This window comes from Quercus lobata, chromosome 3 (assembly GCF_001633185.2).
Source record: "Quercus lobata isolate SW786 chromosome 3, ValleyOak3.0 Primary Assembly, whole genome shotgun sequence".
Lineage (NCBI taxonomy): Eukaryota > Viridiplantae > Streptophyta > Magnoliopsida > Fagales > Fagaceae > Quercus > Quercus lobata.
Genome location: NC_044906.1, coordinates 28,464,571 through 28,486,764, shown reverse-complemented (window position 1 = coordinate 28,486,764; position 22,194 = coordinate 28,464,571). Strand labels below are relative to the sequence as shown.

Sequence of the window (22,194 nt, the reverse complement as noted above, 5' to 3'; positions counted from 1 at the left end):
GGTTTTCCCCATTCATGAACAAATCACCGTGTCATTTATTTTCTGCTGCATTTAGTTATTTGGTGATTTGTTTGTGCTACCACGCGCTTTGTATGTTAATTTGATTAATTAATAAACTTGGTTAATTTAATTAATTAATAATTAATTTGTCACAAGTGGTTAATTCGTTTTTGCCCTATCAAGTGGTATCAGAGCAGGCACACTCTGATTAGGGTTTAATCTTTACTGTGTTGATCCATTAACCCCTGTTTGTCATGGATAGAGAACAGTCGTTAATTATACCTCCTTTATTTGATGGCACTAACTATGCACACTGGAAAGTACGCATGAGAGCTTTCTTACAGTCTTTAAATGAAAAAGTGTGACAAGCTGTGGAGATAGGCTAGACTAAGCCTATAGAAGCGCCGGCCGATTAGGATGATGCCAAGATCAAGGCAGCAAACTTTAACAGCAGAGCGTTGAATGCCGGTGATACTCATTTTTAAGGCTATATGTGAACACGTTAGGTTATATCTTCATTGAGGGGAACATATAAATTCTTAGTATGAAATTCATCTGTCTAGTATTTTCGATTGATAATCATATAGATTGGGATTGAACATAAGAGATAACTTAATATTTTTCAAAAGGGTTTTATATATTAATTATCCACATATAAGAGACTTTTCAACAAGAAGTTTTTATTTATTTATATAAATAGACAGATAAATATGAATATATGAAAACAAAAGGTTAGAAACTAACATAAGGCAGGGACTTGACAGTAAATATCATTATACTCATATTGGATTCAGGTTCATTTCTTGGCACCCAATGTTGGAAGGACAGATCAAACTCAATAATATAGGTCCTTTTGATACCCCTAAGCAGGATGATAGATCCAAAATTCTTTTGAGGCAATTTGGAAGTCGAAGTTGTTGCCAATATATATTGTAGGTAAAACATATTTAATATATACTGTATATTAAATTAGTACCAAGCCATGCTACCATGTCTTGGGAGGAGGAAGTTTGAAACCACATTAAACAGTAAAAGAACATTTAAATCAAATCAACTAAGATCATTTGCTGCTTGGTATTAACTTTTGTGTAACTTGTTCTTAATTTGGCTTGAAAATAAATTGGCAATAAATTTAAATCTTCTTGAAAATGGTTACAAGCATAAAGCAGATCATTTCTGGTTACAAGTATAGTATAGTGCAAAACATTTCTCATACACACTACAATGAGCTATATAATATGAACATCTTGGAAAAAATGGTACAAAACCATGAAAAAGGGATAAGCAGCTGTAAACCCAATGCCTTAAATAATGAACCATGATCCCAAGTCATAATCATGAGAGGAACCAAAATCAGCCCTAGGTCTCCAAAGTTCCAGTTATCTCTTGTGAAGGACAGGCCCTGGTCATGAGTGAGGTTTCATCTGTTGTTGATGATACCAAAGATGAAGTGTGACAGGTCATAGCAGGACATGGTTGAAGTTGCTATATTCTTTGATGTGCCAAAAATGTGAGACTAATTTGAACCTGTGTAGTGATTTTTGGTTAGCATCTTCCATAATTAATTTCAAGGAATCAGACCAACTCATTCATAACAAACAGAGCTTAGCAAAGTGTAGAAATTCCAGAAAGCTTCTAAGAAGCCAACATACTAGTGAATATGGGTGTCTTTAAGGAACTTTGACTCTTCTTTCTTCAAGGACTGCTGAGTAAAGCTTTGAGGACTCCTTTTGCTTAAGCTGCTTCCTGCAGCATTAAGGAAAAAACATATAGTTCAGCAGTTTTTATTTAGCTATTTATTTTTTGGAAATCCAGTTAGGTATGAATGGGAAAATATATGAGTAACAACAGCACAAAAAATTCCTTAATGTCATCTTTAGGATGCATGACAAAAGAAAGTAAAATCATATATAAGAACAACTACCCTTACGTATGCAATAAACAAAACACACACAACAACATGAATAACATCTTTATATCTTAGAATAACCATAAAAGAATAAGGGAATAGCTGGTTGATTGGACAATATGAAACCAGGAAACAACACTACACAGATAGACCACAAACACATTATGCGATGCAAGGGATGGACATGACAAGAACAAAACAATAAAGCAAGGCATTGATCCGAGGGGCATCTTAAAAAAGCAACGCCAGCAAGTTAATGGACAGAAGTTTCCTGTCTAAAAGAGGAAAGATACTATGAGAGTATAGATTTATGAGAGCTAACTATTAAATAACTGCAGAAAAACGCCAAGATTTCTTGTCCTTTTTCTTTTAAAAGACATATCCTCAGCTTCTCAACTAGAAAAGCAATTAATCAAATTAAGATGGGCAATCATCTTATACACATTTCCAAAAACAAACCCAAATTCTCCAATCTACCACAAGATCCTACATTGACCAAAATCCCAAATCACCAACTCCAAGCAATTAATTTTAAGGAATCAAAAAAAAATTAAAATTGTAAAGGAAAAATAATGCAAGAATTTAAAATATCTCTGCTCATATTTAATGAGTAATCCCACATAACCAAAATATAATGTCAACAAATGCCCTCCCTGTAAACAAGGACTGTATGAGGAGAAAGATATATTACATAAAAATCATAAAAACACACACTTGGCTCCACAAACAATTATAGCAATTTCACCAATAAAATTTAAAAAAGAAGAACAAGGGACGCTGCCAAAAGCAGTCATCTTCCGATTATACAAAAGTTCAAGAATTTAGTTTGTATAGACTCGACTCCTTGAAAAGTCTGATTATTCCTCTCTCCTCTATTTAGTCCACAAGATGCAAAATGGAACAGCACTCCAAAAATCTCGTTCCACACAAAATGGAGCAATAGAATTACAAATGCAATACTGATCAACTACAGTAATGTTATCTTGATGAGGTTATCCACAATTGAGATCTTACCTAAGGCAGCATTCCTTGAAACTTTTGTCTGTCAAATGCTCTTCCATGGAAATAGCATGCCATTATATCCTCTTACTGCCCACGTAATAAGACCATATTAATTTCTCACCATTATGTTCTTTCCTGAACAATCTACCAAAGAGAATAGTGGGACTTCTCTGTTTTTGTTGCACATCCAAGCCCAGGCAAATAAGGTTCATGTTTGCTACACCAAAAAATGGGAGAAATTATTATAAATCCATATTAAAATGTTAAGCTCAACCAAAGAATTCCTTATCTCAGTTTGCACATTTGAAGATCAAATACCACAACAATTTGATCGCAGATCAAAGAAAAACAAAAGATTTATTCTACAGCACATATGAAGCTGCATGTTAGGGATGGAGCAATAGGCCTATCTATTTGGTAAAAGCTTTTAGCTTTTAGTTTTGCTCCTTTTGTCTTAGCTTTAAAAAAATAAAATAAAAAATAAAAAATAAAATTTAACAACAATTTACTTTTTGAAAATCAGCTAGCTTTTAGCTTTTTGTCACACATTTAGCAAAAAGCTACCAAAAACCATATCTTTTGTATAACACTATTGCAAAAAGTAAAATAATCAAAAGAGGGGAAAGAAGCCTTAAACAGATTTAAACAGTAATTACAAAAAATTATATAGCCTAAATTCATAATGGTCAGAAGGGAGTCATTGTTACATGAACGCTACGTATTAGTATAGCAACAACTTTGATCAATTAAAAACTTATAAACTTATGACATCATAAACCAAAAGAAATCATGTACACATATTACAATATGATGTTTCAATTTCAAAAAAATAAATTAATTAATTAAATAGCATGATAGTTTCAAATTCATAGTTTCATTTCGTGATTTTATTAAAAGGAGATGAGCTAGGTCATCAGATCATAACCTAGGTATAAGAAACCCTAGTTTCATGTAATGTCTTAAGGTTAAAAGAGTCTCAACCATGTGCAGAATTATTTTTCATTATTATTATTAATATTATTATTTTTTTGGTAATAAGTAATAAGTTTGATTGAATATAAAACTGAAACATCAAGTATACAGGGGTATACTAAATGCATAACACATTTATTAGGTTCTAAGATTACAATGATCCACAAATTATAAGGGATGTGCTCCTGTAGCCATCATCTACTCAACAAAGTTCGGAAAAATTGTAACTTCACTTCTAAGATAGACCACTCACATCACTCTAAAATTCTAGCATTTCTTTCATGCCAAATGCACCACATCACACAATGAGCAACACCTTCCAGATAGCCCTATTTCTATATGTCTTCCAGATTGCACAAGTATTTATGCTGTGATTGTAGTGTAATTCATCATGCGTGTGTGTGCACATCTGCATCTATAGGTGAGTTAATATATATTTGCATTCTTGAATCTCATTCTACCTCAATTAATTTGATAATTGATCACTGATTCTTATATTTTTGTTTGCTATGTTTATGATCATTTTCATTTAAACAACTTCCAAGACACTGCCATATGCTTATCCTTTTAAGATATCCTTAGTTGTTTAAAATGAAGTCCTTGCCAATTTAATTCACACAGTACATTGCTAACACAAAAGTCTAGGGAGTAAAAAGAAACCCCTTTATAAATCACATAAGAAACATGTTTTTGGCATGTAAACTTCTAATTCACACAAGAAACATAAGTCATGGTATTAAAGTAACATAAAACTTAATCATAAATTAGTCTACAACTTAATCATAAATTAGTCTTACTCCAAAAAGATTGCTGCCCTTGTTGGATTTCACTGTGGAATCTTCACTTCACATTGAATACCTGGAATAACCTTCACACATAATTCTGAATTCTTTCACGAGAAGAAGGGTGTAGCCCATCAGCAGACAGCAAATCTACTAACATGCTTTTAGTGTAAGAATCTGCCAAAAATCCCCTCTCAGCCATCACATGAAGAAGTTCTATAGCCCTTGATGTATCATTTTTTCTTAGAAATCCTCTAATAATTGTATTATAAGTGCAATCATTCGGAAAGCATCGAGTCTCATCCATTCTTTTAAGTAACTCACTTGCTTCATCCAATAACCCTTCATTACAAAGTCCATCTATCATTGTAGTATACGTCCTAACATTAGGTTGTAATCCTTTTTCAGGGAGACTAGAAAATATTTCCCTTGCAAGTTTGAGTTTCCCAGCTCTGCACATACCATCAATAATGATGCAGTAAATCACAATGTCAGTATCCATTCTATGAGTTTCCATTTCTTCAAAAATTTTCATTGCCTCATCAAAATTTTGGTTTTTGCATAGCGAATCCAACAACGTAGAGTAAGTAAAGATATCTGGAAGTTGTCCATGAGTTTGCATCTCATTAAGAACCTCTTGCGCAGCTTTAAGCCTCCCAAGGGAACACATGCCACCAATAAGAGTGTTGTAAGTAACAGTATCAGGAACCACCCTCTTATCATCCATTTCTTCAATAAGACTCACGGCCTCATCAATTCTTTTACACCTGCAATAACCTTTGATCAAGATGTTATAGCACCAAGCATCAGGATAACAGGCCCTCTCAAACATCAAATCAAATACCTTTCTTGCCTCGTCCATCTGTTCCCGCATACAGTACCCATCCATGAGTATACTGTAAGTAACTACATCAGGCTCCACACCTCTTTGAATCAGTAATTCAATCACACATTTTGGTTCAGTGATCAATCCTTCTGCACATAGCATATCAGTCAACATACAAACAGTTCGTAAATCATGTACAACTGCCCCATGCTTCACTTCCTTCAAAAAACCTGATACTTCCTCCCACTGACATGAATTGAGTAGCCCATGAATCAAAGAATTATAAGAGACAACATCCATGTAAATGCCTTTACCAATCATTTCTGACAATAGACTCAAACCCTCAATCAGTAGCCCATCCTTGCACAGCTGGTCAACAATAACACTATACACAACTCTATCAGGCTTAAAGCCTCCTTCTTCCATCTTCCTAAGCATACCAATAGCCGCACTTGTATCCCCCACTTTGCACAACCCATTTATCATTGAGCCATAAGTAACCACATCAGGCCAATACCCTCTCTCCACCATTGCATTAAACAACTCCACTGCTCTCACTATTTTACCATCAATACAAAACCCATTAATCAAAACCGTGAAACTCCTACAACCCGGCTCGTACCCAAGTTTCAACATTTTACCCAACAACGAAAACCCGAAATCTGGCCTATTCAAATTGCAATAACAATTGGTCAAAATATTCAAAGTACAAACATCAGGCACAATTCCAAACATACCCATTTGCCTAAATAAACAAGTAACAGTCGAATAACGTTTCATTTGTGCAATTTTGCCTAAAATCTGATTGAAATCCACAATAGACGGCCGGGAACCCATTTGAAGCAACTGATTGAATATGCTAACGGCATCATCAAAATTAGTCAGCCTATTATACTTACATTGTTCCCTCACAAAATACAAGAACTGGGTTTGAGCATACCTTCTCTTTTTTTTCTCTATTCTACTTTTCCAAATAGTATCAGTATAAGTACCAGTAGTAGAAGAAGAACAAGTCTGGGAGTGAAAGGAAGACATTGAAGCAAAAGCTAAAGCATAATTCTTGAACAAAGAAAAAAGGTTAATGGGTTTGCGAGTAATACCGCTTTGAAACACAGAAGCAGAAGCAAAAGCAGTTTTGTGTACCAACAAGGACATCATATTACATAAAACTACTTCTGCTGTTGTTGATGTTGTTGTTGTTGTTGTTCTTATTCTTCTTCACTTTCAGTTTTCTCTTCTGGTCTCTCAAAAAAACCATGGCTTGGTGGCTTCTGGGTTATCAAATGACTATGTAATTTATTCGAAGACCATCTCCAACTCCAACCACAGACAATGCAAAAGGTTGTCCTTTTGTCCAAAATCGAGTTGGAAAGCTAGCATTTTGTGGCAGAGAACGGCGCCGTCTCGAGTTTGAGAGAGATATGGAGAAGAAGGAAGTATTCTGTAGACATGTTCATAAAGCTTTTATGGACTCTGAAAAATGGGTTAACCCAAGCCTGACCCGATAAACCGAGGGTTCAGACTTCAGACTTTTCTTTTAAAGGCAAAACAAAAAAATTCTCATTTGTGTTTTTCTTAATTTAATTTTTTTTAAAGGACTTCTAAAGTTATTTTCTAAGAATATTTAAGCAGAGCTACACAGCTTATTTGGAATTTTTTTTTTTTGGAAATTATTTTATTTAATTATTAGTTACTAAAAAAATAGCATTATGGACCTTAACATAAAATTATTTGGTAAAATAATCTCTCTTTGAAAATCATGTTTTAGAAACATGATTTTAAACATTGAAATTAAATTTGTACTAAAATCATGTTTTGAGTTGTCAGAGTTATTTCACAATTTCAATTATATTATATTTTGTACCGAAATCTTGTTTGAAAACACAACTTTAGTGTAAATACATCTTACATTAAGATTATGTTAAAAAAAAAATATGACTTCAGTACACAATTTGAAATTTTAATACTTAACACAATTTTTTTATTAAAAAAATCAATTCACCAAAATAAGTTTTCCCACAACACTATTTTTAATCATTATATAAAAAAAAAAAAATAGCTTATTCTGTAACATTTTTTTTTTTTATAGTTCCTTGAAATAGTAGATTGTGCTATCAAGAATATAGTAAAATGAGAGTGGTAAAAATAAAAGTGATATTAGTAGTGTATTGATGTAAAAATAATTGTCTACACTTTAAAATTACCACCTCAATCAATTGAAAAAAAAAAAAAATTTGTAAAATAAGGTGTGTCCATGACAACTAATTTTCTAACTTTGTTAACAAAATTAATTCTCTCAAAAAAGAAAAACAAAACAAAAGGAAAGACACATCTTTCCATAGATAATTGTAAAAAAAAATAATAAAAAATAAAAAACAAGAAACAAAAATCTCTTACGTAAGGACACGATTCGTGACGAACCTAATAGTATTGGATTCGCACGTAAAAAGGCCCAAACAATGTCATTTGTAGAGCGTGGGTTTGAAAGGCTAGGCCTTAGTCACCAGGCGGTGGGTTTTTCGGGATTTTCGTATATAGTTAAGTTTCCTTCACCCCTGGAGTCTTTCTCCTGGAGGTGGGCTGGGAGGCTCTGGTTTTTGGCCATTTTTTCCAGCCCCCCGGTTGGTGCACCTTCCTTTTTATTATATAGTCCGTCTTGGCTGATCCTGACCCTCCACTTGTAGGTCAGGCAGGAGCTTATTTCTGTATCCATCCCATCAACCGTCCCGTCTAACTTTCTATTAGTTGCATGGATCGAAGTTTACACCGTCCAAACGTCTTTTCTCATTAATCAATTCTGGGTATTGGCAGGTGCATTTACTGAAAAGGGGACGCATTTTCCTTGGTCCAATTTCACACCCTACTTCCCTATGGGCTCCATTCCGTTCACATCCCCTTGAGGGGGCTGTTTGGGGATTGCCTATACCATGGTGTTGGTCTTCCCATTGAAGCTCTGGAATGCCGAGGACAGGGTAAGTTCTCAGCCGTTCCCCTTGCTACCCCGACCACTGATCATTCGTCTTCGGCAAGATACCTCCTCGGCACGGGCCCTGGGCCCAGATAGAGTTTGGGCCGGATTGCAGACCTCTCGGACCCACATCTTATATGGCGGAAGTGCCATTGATCATTAGATCAGGAAGAAAAAGTAGAATTTATTTTCCGAAATTAAAAGGATTAAATTTTAATATACATATTTTTTTTTTCAAAGACAATTTTAGTGTCTTAGTTGAAGGAACTAAAAAGGATTGATATGGTAAGTTGAATTCACTTTCCATGGATAGTGTATATTTATATTTTTCTTCAAAGACTTATTACTAGGTTAAAAGAAAATTACTTATTATATATCTCTCAGAGAAAAGACAGGTGTACTGACTATTCTGATTTTTTTTACGACACATACGTGAAAGAAAGGTAGTTGAAAATTTGAAGTTGAGAGATTTTGACTTTTTCTTGGTTGTGATCTTTTTTTTTTTTTTTTTTTTTTTTTTTTTTTTTTTTTTTTTTGCTAAATGAAAAAATGGGTAAAGGGGGACGACCAATGTGGCAATCCTACTTGAGCGTAATCATAGTAGTACCCTATCTGTCAGGATCCATATCTTGCTAGGATGCAGGGGAACCGGTGAGCCATAGCTTCTTCAGCCCCACGAGGGGCACTAGCAATCCTAGGCTGCCAAGGAAGGCAACCCCATGGTTGTGATCTTAATTGGATCATTCAATTTATGTTTCTTAAATATGTAGACATAGCGTGTCATATCGTATGGCTTGTTGCTTACTAGGTTTAGAATGCTTTTAAGTTAAAGCCTATTATTTCATTTAGTTGGACTACTTAGCAAATCAAAAATAAAAATCTAAAACCAAACCAGATAAAATCCCCGTTACTTGTTCTAAGGTTTTATAAGATTGAAGATTATTATGTTGATAGCAAACGCAATGTCTTGACAAATTTAGGTCAAGTCTCCATCCTCTAGGGCACCAAGGATGGACAGAGGTGTTGAGGTTGTTATGTCTAGTAGTTGTATTACTTCTTGTTCTTTGTATGAGAGAGAATACATCCCATTTGCTTCATTGTCTTGCCATGAAACATATCTATATAATTGAAACCAGACATGGTTCAAAAGGTTCAAGGCCAACTTGTACCAGTTTTGGCACATTGATAATACAAGGTCTTAGTAATGAGCAAGTACACATCTGGTCTTGTAACTTGTAATGATCTCTCTCAGAAAGTAAAATTTTAAAGCCATTGTATTACTGAAACAAGATATGAAGACGCAAGATTATAAAAATCAACCTACATAGGGCAATGAAGAAGATAGACATCTCTTCAAGCAAAGCTGTGAGTGACAGGAATGCAAAATGCTGGTCTACCTCTAGCACATTTGGCCTAGAATACCATAGAAGACCTTGCTGTTTGTTTTCACAAAAACAAGGAAAATCCGAAAATAATATTGTTCCCCCAAGTTGAAATAGAACCCAATCAAGGACATATCACAGGCCAGTGTCATGAGGAAGCAAATAACAACAAATCCAGGGAGCATGATGCCATCCCCCTTAAAAGCATTTTCTGTGATTTACATACCCATGAAAGTAATATTGAAATTTAATGTTTATGTAGCTAGAGAAAGCTGAGTGCAATCACCAAAGAAAGTTTGAATTTACTAATACAAATCATTACATTTGTTTGAAAGTACAAAGACATCATGTTGACTAATTGATATCAACATCTTCTTGATCAAAACAATCAAATTTACACACAAAAATCACCCCTTCTACTTTGCAATCACTCACACACTTAACAAAGTCAAAATCAAAAAAGAAACAAACAAACTCACTCCAAGCTCAATTATAGGTTGAGGGGGGAAAAAATAACCTCACCAACTCTACATAGGCTTTGGGTTAAATACCCCCAAAAAAAAAAAAAGAGTCTAGCAGTAAGGTATAGCCCAAAAAGGCAGAGAATGAAGTAAAAAAGATTCACTCTATATCTTTGAATCCTATTGTGGTTCTACTTTTTTTTTCCTTATTATTATTATTATTATTTTTTTGGTGGGGTGGTGAAGAAAAACAAGCTAGTGATACTGTACACTTGAGGGCCAGTCCTCCATAATAGGTTTGCCAAAAGTATAGTTGAGTTGCACTTTCTGGAGCATCAACATGGCTTTTCCCACACGAACCTGAATTAATAATGTAAGCAGCAAGTGGAGCATTAAAGACAGAATTAATTAAGAATATGCAAAAACATTGAAATTGCAAATTCCATTGAACAAACTAATGACAGATTCATAAAAACACATTCACAAAAACAGCTCAAACAATAAAGATTGCATCCTATCACTAACGATACTGATTTCATGTTGCACAGTGATCATAAAAAGCAATTGAGAATCCTTTCAAACAACAGATGCAAGAAAACAAATGAATTTCCCTTACTCTGCTGTAAGGTTTTGATCAAATCATTTATTTGAGCAGGTTTCTATTTCTTTAAAAGATGTTGCTATCATTAGAAAATGGGAAGATATGCTTTAATGAGTCATTAGATATACCACTACGGAAAGAGTTAATAAGCACCAAATTTTGAAGAATCTCAGAACAAACTACTTAAATAATTTAGAATTTCTTCAATAAACTGTTCCCATAAACAGAACGGACAAGCCTTATTACACAATTACAACAAATGGACCCAGCAAAAAGACATCAACAATTAGTTCAGAATAAGCCCTCAATAACAAATATGATTCAAGGTATCACCTGTATATTTCACCAAAAAAGAAAAATAAATTTCTCTAAATATACATGCCAAACCTTGGCTTTTTAAATCATCTGCCCAACACAAGACAGTTACTTAAGGGGGAAACATTGAATGTCCATGGAAATCAGATAGCTTTATTGGTATTTTATATAACCCAATCCAGATTTTTTAGGGACAAAAAATCCTGAAATGCCAAGACATTAAAGTACTAGTGCTCTATATTCTAAAAAAAATTACAAATGAAAGTGAATACAAAATCTGGAAAATCTCTCCAATGTTTAACAAAAAGAGAAAGAAAATGTAAAGAATTCAGATATTGTGACATGAGTAGGATTTAATTGAAGTACTCACCAGTCTGATAGTTTCACATGAAGCCTCAAGCAACAGTTCGATCTATTCTTCTTATACCAATCTTTCGTAATTCTTGCAAGTGAGAAGCTACTTCCCTAATTAATTGAAGCCCTTCCTCTCCATTCCCAAGTGATTTAATAGTGTGCTTTAGGAGAGTTCGGTCTGCCTCCAGTGCCTCCAACCTGCCATTCAAATCCAAAATCTCATTTCCCAGAGAAGCTAACACAGGAGACCCTTGCCCACTACTATCAAATTCACTATTTTCCTTGCAAACGAGCTGAGCTTTCTCAAATGAGGATTGAGAATGCAGATCACTGCAGGAAACAGACACATCATCTTGCATGGACAGACCATTCTCTTCTATTCCACCATTTTCTTTATTTCCCCCATTAGAATTAGACTCTCTGAACTCACTTTCCCCATCTCCTTCACTTCTAGCATATTCACCATTTGACAAGTATACTCCACTATTGGATAACAAATAAAGCTTTTTCTCCAAGTTCTTCAAACTTTTCAAAATATCTAACCTTTCATCTTCGAATTGTAAATCTGTATTCTTCATGGTACCTGTATCCTTATTCCCCGATGGTATACTAGTTCCTTCAACTTTATCACAGGTAGTTGGTTTTCCACTAACTGAGTCTCTAAGACTACTTGCACTATCCTCAACACCAATTGATTCTGTTTGATCCATTTCAATATCTCTTGCCTTAGTATCATTAGTTTCCTCCTCCACATTCTCCCAAGTTGATTCACTTGGGAATTTATTCCTATAAAATTCAAGCTCTGATTCTAGATCTTTTATCTCTTTTTCCTTATCTGCAAGAAGGTCATTTGTCTTTTGCAGTGCTTCCATATCATACTCAGATTGCTCTTCCATCAGTCTTAGGTACTGCAAAGCTTCCATATGGATTGTAGCCTTCTCCTCCTGCAATTTAGTAATCATGGCCATAGACTGATTAACAGCAATTGCAGAAGCATTTCTTTCTTCCTCCAACTCCTTATATAATGCACTCACATGTTTCCTATCATGATCAATCTGTCGTTTTAATCTATCAACCAAACTTTCACCTTCAATTTCACTGAGAATGCTTCCATCCAGAGACAGTTCAGACTCATTTCTCTCAAGTGAGATCCGTTTTTGGAGTGTGCTTCCATCCAAAGACAAACCAGACTCGTTTCTCTCAATTGAATTTCTCTTCTGAAGTGCACTTCCATCCAGAGATAAACCAGGCTCGTTTTGCTCCAATGAGATCCTCTTGTGAAGTATTTGCATTCCAATAGAGTTAAGAGCATCAGAAGTCTTCAGTTCATCACTATTTACAGAAAATCCAGGACTCTTCTCGTTTGTTGATTGCTCAAGCCCTCGAGTGGCAGATAATTGTGACAACAAGATCTTAAAATCTTCACTAATTCTTGAAGAATCTTTCCCCATCCTTTGTTCTACAAGCACACCAGAAAATTGTCTTCCTCTATTGCCGACAGCTATCTTATAAGCATCACCAAGATCCAATAAATAGGGTAATTGTTGAGCTGCATCAGTTGAAACAGGCTTTGTTTCTAAAACAATTTCAGATGATGTAATTGGTGTAGTTCTTGCAACAAAGATTTTCCCACTCTCCACCACAGGTGTTTGCTCAACTTCATCAGTTCTCATAAGATCTACTGAGAGAAACCATTAAATACAAGAGAAGGACCAAGGAAGTTAATAAAATTACTAAAAGTGCAGAAAGCCTTGCATGAAGTAAAATAATTTGTTTTGAAAATCCCTCACGTTCCTACACAAATTTGACATGTAACAAATAAACTAATATGACGAGTCAAAAATAAATATATAAAAGTTAGACTGTGTATTTCCTTTAAATAATAGTATGGCCAACTTTCTAGCATGGAAATGGGGCTAGGGAAGGAAGGGGGCATACAAACTGTAGATGCTTATGAAAAAATTTATCAACTCCAATGAAAAGATGATAAAATTGCTTTCACATATCATTTAGGGTCCAAAGTTCAAAAATTGTGATAGAATAAAAGAGAGTGAGAGATAGAGAAAAGGAGAGACCGAAGAAGTTTGTACTTACAGCTTTCTTTCAATACTTCAATAGTGGTTTCCACTGCATTTGATGATGGAGGGAAATCATCAAGGGAAATAAGCACAGTTGGAGCAGGAGACTCGGCCTTGCTATCAGCTTGTTGCCAGTTGAGTTCCTCAAGATCGTTCATAATAGAAACAGTAGGGGCTACAGATGTACTACCATGAGGTTCAATAGAATCTAATTGTACCTGTGACACTGAAGATGAAGCTTCAGGCGCAGAATCTGAAATTATCAGTTTCTCAGAGGCTGAATCATCAGCAAGAGTAATAATTGGTGGTTCCAAATGTACACCTTGAGCAGTGAGATCATCCTTGGAATCATCAGTTTCATGAAGCAATGCCTTTTTGTCGTCATCATCAGAATACAGGACTTCTGATTCAGTATCAGAAGTAACATTGAGTTCTGTGTATCCCACACGAGATAAAGGATCAAGCACATAATTTCTCATATGAGGAGCTGACACAGAAGGCTCTTCTCTTCTCATTTTCAGGTCATCCTGATAAAGTCCAACCACACCTGATAAGGGCACATCAAGCTCAGCAGCTTCAGACCCAATTGATTTAGTCTGATTCAACCTATGAGTATACCCTCCTAAAACCCATGGCTCATTGCAACAAGAACAATGCTTTGTGCTTGAACAACCTATTTTATGTCCCTCAAGTAATGGGTCCTGATCAAACCCGTAGTGACTATCCTCCCCCAATTTACCCACCAATAATCTGTATGTTTCAGAGTTGGACTTATTGACTGTTGCAAATGAGAAGAGACAATTTTCACACATTCCGTGAACATCTACAAGCTTATCATGAGCATGACAAAGAACTAGAGAAGAAATCTCCAACTTATGATTGCGGCAGATCAAATCCCGATAGTATCCCAGCTTTTCATTGCCAAAAACATGATCGAGTCTCGAGCATAGCAGGCATGGTGTTTGCAAATTGCAGTAACGAGCAAACTTTGTAATTAAGTATGAAAATATGGCATTAGCAAACAACAAAGAAATCAGTAACCATTCCAGAACAGCAGAAGCCAGAGCTGTGGCTAAACCCCGGTAAGTTCTCTGTTGTTTAGCAGATGAAATCTTTAAGGCAGCCATGCCCCAGAAGATTCAGGTAACTTCAGACAAGAAGAAGTTGATTGCTCGATAGAGAAGAAATTCCAATTCTCCCAGTATGAAATCAATAATCCAAGTTGAATCTCAACACTGCAGCCATTGATAGGGAAAACAGGAATTTTAATATAAATTGAGGGCCAAAATCATGAACACAATAAACATAGCATGACCCCTAGGACAAAAATAAAACTCATGTTTGATTGATGATCAATTCTTAAAGAGGATCAATACCCGTTTATTAAAAAAAAAGGATCAAGACCCAGAAAACATCCCATCATAAAAGGAGAAGAAACCCCACTTTATGATAAAGAAACCAAAATTCAATGCAAAAGACACAGACCCATTTTGTATGAGAGATCAATATCCTCCAAAACTTAGACCTTCAGTTAGCTAATACATCCCAGATTCCAAATTGCTTATCTAACTCTAAATTTAATAAACAAATTCCGAAGCACAAAACACAAACAAAAACTCTCAGACAGTCTATCAATATACATAATAGACCAATCCAATCAACCTGAGAACAAAAAAACAAAACAAAACAATAACAACAAAATTAGAAACCTGACCTGTGCATGTGACTTGTGAGAAACCCAAGAAAGCAAATCAATATTCAGAGGTAGAAAGAATGTCAAAATCAGAGTGACCCCTCAATTTTCAAGCTCAGGACAGCAAAACAAAAGGAACCCAACTGAGACTGTAGTTTTGTGAAATCAATGTGAGAAGATTCAAATAGAAACAAAAGCTCAACCGAAAGTTTGGAGCTTTACAACCTATGTGCACGTAGCTATCACATTTCTTTATTGCCTAAAAGTCGGCTGCTGATAAAAAAAAAAAGGGATCGCAATACCGAAAGTAACCCCAGAAAAAGCAAACAAGTTTTGGCTATGCCTATTCACAAATACAATGAACAGACCATTTAAAGATTCCTGGGACTTTTTGTTGTGACAATAATGCAGTTCTCATGTGTTCATCTCTATTTACCTCTTTTCAAAAAAAGAAAACTCTGTTTTGATCATAGTATCACTATTTGACATTGGATTTTGTCAAAATGAATGGTAGAAATAAGAGTTGGTCAGAATTGTGTGACAAATATATTTTAGAATAGCATTACAGCCATTACTCAAATTTAGTAACAGTTTGTTATCGTACTTGTACATTTTCTTTTTCTTTAATGGGTTAAATTGCATATTTAACTTCTTCTTTTTTAGGAACTTTTTCATATTTAACTTATGTTGTTAGTTGTAATTTTTTTTCTTTATGTTGCTAGTTGTACAAAAATTTTGATTTAAATCCAATAATTTTAAGAATGTTTCAATTTAAACAATAAATTCATTAGTTCTAAAGTGGTTAAATACTTCTTCTTCTTTTTCTTCTTATTCTTCTTCTTTTTGAGAAGATGGTTAATTACTTTTAAGTTTAAGCAAAACAATGGATAACTTGTAACGAAAATTTTTCTTAACTTTAAATGGGATCTAAAATGTAATTTTCCCTTTATATATATATATATATATATATATAAATCTTTTATTGCTCAAAAAGAAAAGTAGATATTTTTTTTAAGAGTAATGTAAATTTTACAGTTTTTTCACTTTTTTTGTGAATGTTAATTAGCTATATTTATAATATTTATATTCAATTTTTCCTTTCCACCAACATATTCTCTAAGGTTGAGTTTATAAGATACTTATCAATTATTCCCAAAAAAAAAAAAAATTACTCTCTATTCTTTTAGTGGATTAAACACATTATATGTACTCAGTTTGTATAAGAGTTAGAAAAATTATCATTCCTATTAAATCATTAAATTATACTGCTTTATATGTACTTAGTTTATTCATGGTATCATATAATTGAAAATCATCAATAGTATGATTTCTTACAATATCATATGTGACATAACACAATGATCAATTACAATTATATAGATAATTTATTTTAATTAAAACTCTATCACCAACAATTTTATGACATCTAAAAATAATTTGTCGATTGAAAATAAATTATCAAAATCTACACAAACATATTCTTAATACTTTAAAATTTAATACGTTTTTTTAAAAAACCAAGATGAGCTATATCTCTTCCAACGATCTTTGAATCAAATGTTAGATATATTTAAATTAACTTTTTCAAGAAAAAATATGGGGTTTGAATCCCATTATGATTTTACTTGAAAAATGAAGTAGTAATTTTTCTATAAATTAGGAAAGAGAGGGAAAGAGTGATACAAACCCAACTAACTATGATTCAGAACAACACCAAAATAGTTAGAAACAGTCTTTATACTTCACTCATTTCATAATTTATTTTTTATACCTTATTAATACGATAAACTATGAATGGTAAATGAAAAGATAATAAAAATGGTGAATATATACTTCTATCAATCACAATTTACTACTTTAACAGATTATGATAAGATTATGAATGTATTGTATGTCTAACATTTCTCATGTAGCTTTACATAATATCCAAAAAGAAAATAAATTTTTTCAATTTTTTATATAATAAATAGGTGGTGCTTTTTTACATGAAGAAGAAAAGTAAGAATATCTATTACCTGTCGGTGAAGCAGGTAGGTGACCGGCCAATGAAAGTACACAAGTTTGAACCCTGACATTGATTGCGTACCAATGCAGTAAATGAAGTGTGCTAATGAAATTGATCCATTTTACTTTAAGCGGGTGGTGGTTTTTCTGTGATGTTCTCATCTCAGAATTTTGATTGGTTTGGCCGTTAATGCTTAATAATACCAACCACCCCACTTTCTACTTCAAATTGGACATTGAACAAAGTTTACACCTTTTTGGTTTAAAGCATTTTTTGGAAAATATTTTGGATGATTTTTTTGTTTGGGACCATTGTTTGGGACCACTAAATTGAAACATTTTCGATTGACCACATAAAATAAAACATATTTGGAGTGTAAAATATTTTATGTTCAAAATTTTCGAGAAACATTATTTGGAGGGAAAAGAATCAAGTGTAAGGGTAAATATCCTTAGTTTTAAAATTATATAGCAAAATATCATTCTTTCTAAATTGTTTGGGACCACTAAATTGAAACATTTTTGATTGACCACATAAAATAAAACATCTTTGGAGTGTAAAATATTTTATGTTCAAAATTTTCAAGAAACATTATTTGGAGGGAAAAGAATCGAGTGTTAAGGGTAAATATCCTTAGTTTTAAAATTATGTAGCAAAATATCATTCTTTCTAAATTGTTTGGGACCACTAAATTGAAACATTTTTGATTGACCACATAAAATAAAACATATTTGGAGTGTAAAATATTTTATGTTCAAAATTTTCGAGAAACATTATTTGGAGGGAAAAGAATCGAGTGTAAGGGTAAATATCCTTAGTTTTAAAATTATGTAGCAAAATATTATTCTTTCTAAATTATTTAGCAAAATGTCCCGATTTTTGGAACTCAATTTTAACAAAATCGAGTTACAAGTGGAACTCAACATTAGCAATGTCAAGTTATATACATATTTTGCCACTTATTTTTTTTTTTGAAAATTTAAGTGAAACTCAATATTACTAATATCGAGTTTTACTTTAAAAAAATACACATAAAACTCGATTTTGAGGATATCAAGTTTTACATATAACTTGATTTTGTTAAAATCGAGTTCCAAAACAATGACATTTTGTTAAATAGTTTATAAAGAAGGGTATTTTGCTACATAGTTTTAAAATTAAAAATATTGAGCTATTTTGCCCTTAGAAGCAATTATAAATAAAACGCCTCAACTCCTCTTCTTTTTTTTTTTATTCTCAACTAATCTTAATTTTGTGATCCTCTTAGGTGATCTTTATTTCACAAACCCTGTAAGAATCTAATACTATCAGTGAAGAACAAAAACAGAGAGCAAGAAAGATGAGGAATTTCTTATTGTATTAGCAAAAAATGATTCTGTACATCAAGATTACATTTATACAAGAAAAATTAAGCTAACTGACTTGCTAAGCACTAACTAACTAAGCACATTATATGGAACTCGTGTGAGAGTAAGTAACAAATGGTTGTTGCATGTGTGAACACTAAGAAGATAAATAAAGAAACAAAACAAAATTTGCACTAACTAACTACAACAAAATGTATTTTCAATGATGAAAAATTCGTTACTAAAAGTCCTGTTTTTCGTCACTAAGAACCTTTAGTGGCGAAATTGGACTTTTAGTGACGAAACTCATTTCGTCACTATAGCCCCGTCACTAAAAGTCCTGGTGACGAAAAATTTCGTCACTAAAAGTCCGATTTGATTTTTTTTTTTTTTTAACTTTTAGTGACGAAAACATTTCGTCACTAAATGTTTTCCTCACTAAAAACACTATTCAGTGATGAAAATATTTCGTCACTAAAAACACTTTAGTTTACTAAAATCATATTTAGTGACAAATAATTTCGTCACTAAAACTATGTTTGGGTACATATAGTGACGAAAAAATTCGTCACTAGAACTATTTTAAAGAAAATTTAGGCACATATAGTGACAAAAATTTTCATTACTAAAACTATTTCTTACAAAATTTTACTATATTTAGTGACGAAATTTTCATCACTAAAACAATTTTTTGTTGCTATATTTGTGACGAAAAAATTCGTCACTAAAACTTATTTTTTGTTTTTATTTTTTTCATGACTTTGATATTAACCTGTAACTTGTCATTACATTATTAAAACTTCACATTTAAATAACACATTTTTTTCAACAACACATTTATAAAAAAAATATCCATACATTCCACAAGTAAAAAATAAAACAAGTATCCAATTCAAACTCCTTCCATACAATAATTGTTTGCAATACATACAATAATTCTACCTAAACCCTATTTTAGAACTAACGGAAGATGTCCTCATATGTCTTCAAGTAATGCCAAAAGTAAATCCCCTAAAAGCCACCAATAAGAAATCTGCACAAATATAAAAACAATACTTCGTTAAAATCATAAAGTAAAAACATTAACTATGTTATAAGAAACATTTCTAACAATGCATTAAGAGTAACCACACCAATAAATTAAAATCATAACTCCTAATATATAAGTTATAAAAAGCAAATAAAGTACTAACCAAAAAGTGTTTTAACTTGAAGTTGAACCACCCCCCATAAGTAAGAGCATCATCATAACCCTTGCTCCTCAAAAAGTTAAGAATATTCTTTTGGATCTCATCTTGCTTAGTTCGTGTCTCTTGGTCCTTAGCTTGCTCATCTTGATCTCTAACTCTTGCCTCTTTGAGCTCAATTATCTCATTTTCTAACCGTTGGATATACCCCACCGATGAATTAGAGGAGGTGGTGGTTACTAGAGAAGAGGAAGGTCTCATGCCAACTCTTTTTACAATACCAGACTTCTTCTTAAACACTAAGTTTGAGATCTTCTCTTGTGTAAGGGGAATTACATTAGGATCTTGACAATGATCCGCTTGCACTTTGAGAATATTTTCCTATCATTTGAAAGAGAGAAAGAAACAAACAATCACAACATTAATACTACATATGTTATAGCTTTACAAACATGATAGGAATGGAATGATACACATACATATGTCACTTCATCCTCATGATGTATCCACATATTTGTATTTGGATTGAAATGAACATCTTTGAAGATTTTTGCCAATTCAGGAACTTGACCATCATTATTATTTGTCTGATTAATTAACATTCAAGTGTTAGATAGATATACTTAATTAATCACAACATGCATAATGTATTCTAACATCTAAGTCTATAAGCTACTTAGATAAAGTTCTATCTCATTCATGAATGCACAAGTCTATATTAATACTTAAACAAATATACATTGCACATACAAATATACACTCCCAATATTAGTTTAAACCACCTTATAACACCATGTAAGTCACCCGCTTGCTCCAATACAACAACCTATCATAAAACCAATCACAAACATCACAAGTATAGAGTGTTTACAAGTATTGAAATCAATTAAAGTACTATTCATCACATCTAATCAAAAAATTTCATTCACATTTGTAAGAAATGAAAAAAACTCTCAATATTAGTTTAAACCACCTTATAACACTATGCAAGCCACCCGCTCCAACACAACAACCCACCACAAAATCAATTACAAACATCACAAGTATAAAGTGTTTACAAGTATTGAAATCAATTTAAGTATTATTCATCACATCTAATCAACAAGTTCCCTTCACATTTGCAAGAAATGAAAAACACTCCCAATATTAGTTTAAACCACCTTATAACACCATACAAGCCACCTGCTTGCTCCAACATTACAACCCACCACAAAACCAATCACAAACATCACAAGTATAGAGTGTTTACAAGTATTGAAATCAATTAAAATACTATTCATCACATCTAATCAACAAGTTTCATTCACATTTGCAAGAAATGAAAAACACTCCCAATATTAGTTTAAACCACCTTATAACACCATGCAAGCCACCCGCTTGCTCCAACATAACAACCCACCACAAAACCAATTCCAACATCACAAGTATAGAATTTTACAAGTATTTAAATCAAATCAAATATTATTCATCACATCTAATCAACAATTCTCATTCACATTTGCAAGAACTAAAAACACTTCTAATATGTATTTAAACCACCTTATAACACCATGCAAGCCACCTGCTTGCTCCAACACAGCATACCACCACAAATCCAATTTCCAACATCACAAGTATAGAATTTTACAAGTATTTAAATCAAATCACATATTATTCATCACATCTAATCAACAATTCTCATTCACATTTGCAAGAACTAAAAACACTTCTAATATGTATTTAAACCACCTTATAACACCATGCAAGCCACCTGCTTGCTCCAACACAGCATACCACCACAAATCCAATTTCCAACATCACAAGTATAGAATTTTACAAGTATTTAAATCAAATCACATATTATTCATCACATCTAATCAACAATTCTCATTCACATTTGCAAGAACTAAAAACACTTCTAATATGTATTTAAACCACCTTATAACACCATGCAAGCCACCTGCTTGCTCCAACACAGCATACCACCACAAATCCAATTTCCAACATCACAAGTATAGAATTTTACAAGTATTTAAATCAAATCACATATTATTCATCACATCTAATCAACAATTCTCATTCACATTTGCAAGAACTAAAAACACTTCTAATATGTATTTAAACCACCTTATAACACCATGCAAGCCACCTGCTTGCTCCAACACAGCATACCACCACAAATCCAATTTCCAACATCACAAGTATAGAGCTTTATAATGTTTTTAACTAAAATTTACTTACTTTGCTCAAGCTAAGCTTACAACTTTCAGAAAAAATCCAAAATTATTGCAAACAATGTGAATTTAGCCTGCAAAAGAAAAGTTAAATTTATAA

The 22,194-nt window shown here is 33.1% G+C and overlaps 2 protein-coding genes across 4 annotated transcripts; both read right to left on the bottom strand.

Annotated features, from left to right (window-relative positions):
• Positions 1-1,039: 1,039 nt before the first annotated feature.
• Positions 1,040-6,963, bottom strand: LOC115981839 (putative pentatricopeptide repeat-containing protein At1g12700, mitochondrial). Of its 2 annotated transcripts, XM_031104227.1 has the most exons (4): positions 4,681-6,963; positions 2,924-3,128; positions 1,653-1,746; positions 1,040-1,527 (listed from the first exon to the last, which is right to left on the bottom strand). In XM_031104227.1, the coding sequence occupies exon 1, from the start codon at positions 6,647-6,649 to the stop codon at positions 4,754-4,756; it is 1,896 nt and encodes a 631-aa protein (XP_030960087.1). In that variant the 5' UTR covers positions 6,650-6,963; the 3' UTR covers positions 1,040-1,527; positions 1,653-1,746; positions 2,924-3,128; positions 4,681-4,753. The 2 variants fall into 2 exon arrangements, with proteins under 2 accessions (XP_030960087.1, XP_030960088.1); XM_031104228.1 differs by lacking the exon at positions 1,653-1,746.
• Positions 6,964-10,123: 3,160 nt separating this feature from the next.
• On the bottom strand, positions 10,124-15,708 carry LOC115981629 (myosin-binding protein 1-like). 2 transcript variants are annotated; one of them, XM_031103909.1, is made up of 4 exons: positions 15,365-15,708; positions 13,667-14,885; positions 11,589-13,253; positions 10,124-10,662 (listed from the first exon to the last, which is right to left on the bottom strand). In XM_031103909.1, exons 2-3 carry the CDS (start codon positions 14,775-14,777, stop codon positions 11,614-11,616), a joined length of 2,751 nt encoding a protein of 916 aa, XP_030959769.1. In that variant the 5' UTR covers positions 14,778-14,885; positions 15,365-15,708; the 3' UTR covers positions 10,124-10,662; positions 11,589-11,613. The 2 variants fall into 2 exon arrangements, with proteins under 2 accessions (XP_030959769.1, XP_030959770.1); XM_031103910.1 differs by having other exon boundaries at positions 11,589-13,250.
• Positions 15,709-22,194: the final 6,486 nt, after the last annotated feature.